The 3,249-nt window shown below is 46.4% G+C and overlaps 1 protein-coding gene across 2 annotated transcripts in view; it reads left to right on the top strand.

The window, feature by feature from the left end:
* LOC116699107 (elongation factor 2) overlaps nucleotides 1-3,249 on the top strand; it is a 10,482-nt gene that overhangs the window by 7,049 nt on the left and 184 nt on the right. Inside the window, exons 9-14 of one of the 2 annotated variants that reach the window (XM_032531503.1) lie at nucleotides 67-190; nucleotides 349-591; nucleotides 990-1,343; nucleotides 1,453-1,635; nucleotides 2,451-2,583; nucleotides 2,773-3,249. The exon at nucleotides 2,773-3,249 is cut by the window's right edge and continues 184 nt beyond it. In XM_032531503.1, the coding sequence (XP_032387394.1) occupies nucleotides 67-190; nucleotides 349-591; nucleotides 990-1,343; nucleotides 1,453-1,635; nucleotides 2,451-2,583; nucleotides 2,773-2,966 (1,231 nt within the window). In that variant the 3' untranslated portion in view covers nucleotides 2,967-3,249. The remainder of the gene's footprint in view (nucleotides 1-66; nucleotides 191-348; nucleotides 592-989; nucleotides 1,344-1,452; nucleotides 1,636-2,450; nucleotides 2,584-2,772) is intronic. The other variant, XM_032531504.1, reaches the window with a different exon arrangement.

Genomic DNA, 3,249 nt, shown 5'->3' with positions numbered 1-3,249 from the left:
AAGAAACCTGGGACAGACCCAGGCTCTTGGTTGCTCATAACAGTGTCCTTTGTTTACTCCATCCAGGACTGTTCTGATGATGGGCCGGTATGTGGAGCCTATTGAAGATGTCCCATGTGGCAACATCGTAGGTCTTGTTGGAGTAGACCAGTTCCTGGTTAAGACGGGGACGATTACCACCTATGAACATGTATGAACATTGCTTTTTTTTCCCTATATACTGAAGTTTGAATTATGGTGCACCACACAGTGAATCATTAGTTATTTATACTGAATCAATGCTTGCTGTCAGCATAGTTCTTCCTGGTAGAACAACACTTAGCATAATGACTCTGGCTCTGTCCGCAGGCCCACAACTTGCGGGTGATGAAGTTCAGTGTGAGCCCTGTGGTCAGAGTGGCTGTGGAGGCCAAGAACCCCGCTGATCTGCCCAAGCTGGTGGAGGGACTGAAGCGTCTGGCCAAGTCCGACCCCATGGTGCAGTGCATCATCGAGGAATCCGGGGAGCACATCATCGCCGGAGCAGGAGAGCTGCACCTGGAGATCTGCCTGAAGGACCTGGAGGAGGACCACGCCGGCGTTCCACTGAAGGTGAGACAAAGGGAACAGAGATTTTAGATGATAAACTCAAGAGCTTTACAAAGCTGTCTGAATGTGAATAGTTACATTTGAACAGTTTTTAAGCTTAATGGCAAAGCTAGGAAAATAAGGCCTGAGTTGAGATTAACAAGATTTAAAGTGGGGCACCTGGGTAGCTCCCCTGGTAGAGCACGTGCCCATATACGTATAGAGGTTTACTTCTCAACACAGCTGTCACAGGGTCAACTCCGACCTGCGGCCCTTTGCTGCATGTCATTCCCCTTCTCTCTCTCTCCCCTTTCATGTCTTCAGCGGTCCTTAAATAAAGAAAATAAAAATAATCTTAAAGACTTAAAGTAAAATGATTTTAGGATTTTGATTCAACTACCTCTTCCTTCATCTCGTTCCAGAAATCAGACCCAGTCGTGTCTTACAGAGAGACAGTGACGGAAGAATCATACCAGATGTGTCTGTCCAAGTCCCCCAACAAGCACAACCGTCTCTTCATGAAGTCCCGCCCCTTCCCCGACGGCCTGGCTGATGACATCGAGAAGGGGGAGGTCGGCCACCGCCAGGAGCTCAAGGTCCGAGCCCGTTACCTCGCCGACAAATATGAGTGGGAGGTGACAGAAGCCAGGAAGATCTGGTGCTTCGGCCCGGACGGAAGCGGGGCCAACCTGCTGGTAGACGTGACAAAGGGGGTTCAGTACCTCAACGAGATCAAGGACAGCGTCGTGGCTGGTTTCCAGTGGGCGACTAAAGAGGTGGGCAGCACGTGCAATATGGTTCTGATGCATTTGTGATAATGTTCTTTTAAAAGCTTGTACTTGTATACTGCTGAGAATGAGGTTGCTGTCTGTGGTCATCATGCAGGGTGCTCTATGTGAGGAGAACATGCGCGCAGTTCGCTTTGACATCCACGACGTGACGCTGCACACAGACGCCATCCACCGCGGTGGGGGACAGATTATTCCCACAGCTCGTAGGGTCCTGTACGCCTGCCAGCTCACCGCTCAGCCACGACTCATGGAGCCCGTGTACCTGGTGGAGATCCAGGTGTGTATGGAGGCACATTACCTCCAAAGTTACATTGGGAAATGGTCCAGTTGTATAGGACCCTAAATCAGTGTTGTAAATTTATTTTAACATTGAAGTTTTTTGTTTTAATTGATATTCATACAGACTAAATTTGAGTATATTTTGATTAGCAAATAAAAAAGCATGACTTATTAGGCACTTTAGGTCTATAACTTCAAGGGACAAACAAAAGATGACAGAAAATGATTCCTTTTAGTGTAAAACTATTTCAATCAGGAGAGACTTGGTTGTACATATGCATAATGTGAAATGTACAGATTATAAAGGGGTAGAGAAGCAAAGCCATATCCCCCCCGATGGTGCCTAGACTCTGCTGGTGGTGCCAGAGGGCGAAACAGGGTGCCGATGACCAGAGGGGAAAAGGGGAGGAGGGTGGCACGTTTGCCTGAAAAGACAGCTGACAGCAACAGAGACAAGACAGTTAAAGCAAGATGTCATGCTGTGATTGGCTTATGAATTTTGTGGCCAATTCTGGTTGGTTTACTGAAAAGTGACGCCTCTAAGCAGCTCAATAGATGTAGGAAGAGAGAGAGAGAGCGGTTATTAGAAGTCTTCTTGAAAGAATTTGCGTTGAGCTTCATGACAGATTTGTAAGAAGTGAGTTTAGGTTTCAAAATGAGTTGTTTATGACTGTACCGTTAGGAATTATGTACAATTTGTGAATGTGAAAAAAGCTTATTTCCATGCCAATTTACTCATCATAATTATGCTTGACAACTCTCTGATGCCAGTCCTCACTTCATGTTTGACTGTTGTGCTTGTTGTGCGTCCAGTGCCCGGAGCAGGTGGTCGGGGGCATCTACGGTGTGTTGAACAGGAAACGAGGACATGTGTTCGAGGAATCCCAAGTGATCGGCACGCCCATGTTTGTGGTGAAAGCCTACCTTCCTGTCAACGAGTCCTTTGGTGAGTTTGTGTTTTAGTCTGTCCTGTACAATGTCTTTTGTTGTAAGATCTGACTCTGACTTTTGTAGTTTAATGACAAATATTGTGTGAATCTTTCTAGATTGTTAACAGTTTAACCCATTTCTCTATTCTCAGCAGAGAAGAATATTCCACTTAATAAATGGATTTATCTGTATTTATTGCCTCCAGGGTTCACAGCTGACCTGCGCAGCAACACTGGAGGCCAGGCCTTCCCTCAGTGTATTTTTGACCACTGGCAGATTCTCCCCGGAGACCCCAGCGACCCCACAACGAAACCCTTCCAGGTTGTTGCTGAAATCAGGAAACGCAAAGGTCTAAAAGAGGGCATTCCTGCCGTAGACAACTACTTGGACAAACTGTAAACGCTAAGCCCAGGTTATAAAATACCAAATCAGTCTCTAGACCCTACCCCGTGGGCACTTTAAATCTTTGCACAGGCTTAAAGACACATCGCACAAATTGTTTTGACTTTGAGTCCGGAGCAGAAACAAAGCTTTAAACTTTAGTTGTAGGCTAGTGGAAGCAGTGATGCTTTTTTCATTTCACAGCTACAGTACACCAAGTGCCTAGGGTGAGGGTTTGGGGGAACAATTGGATCAAAGCAGTTGTAGTCCTTGTTTCTTCTATTCCTCCACATCTTCCCCC

This window comes from Etheostoma spectabile, chromosome 12 (assembly GCF_008692095.1).
Source record: "Etheostoma spectabile isolate EspeVRDwgs_2016 chromosome 12, UIUC_Espe_1.0, whole genome shotgun sequence".
In the NCBI taxonomy this organism is placed as follows: domain Eukaryota; kingdom Metazoa; phylum Chordata; class Actinopteri; order Perciformes; family Percidae; genus Etheostoma; species Etheostoma spectabile.
Note: the sequence above shows the minus strand (reverse complement) of the source record. Positions and strands in the feature narration are given on the sequence as shown.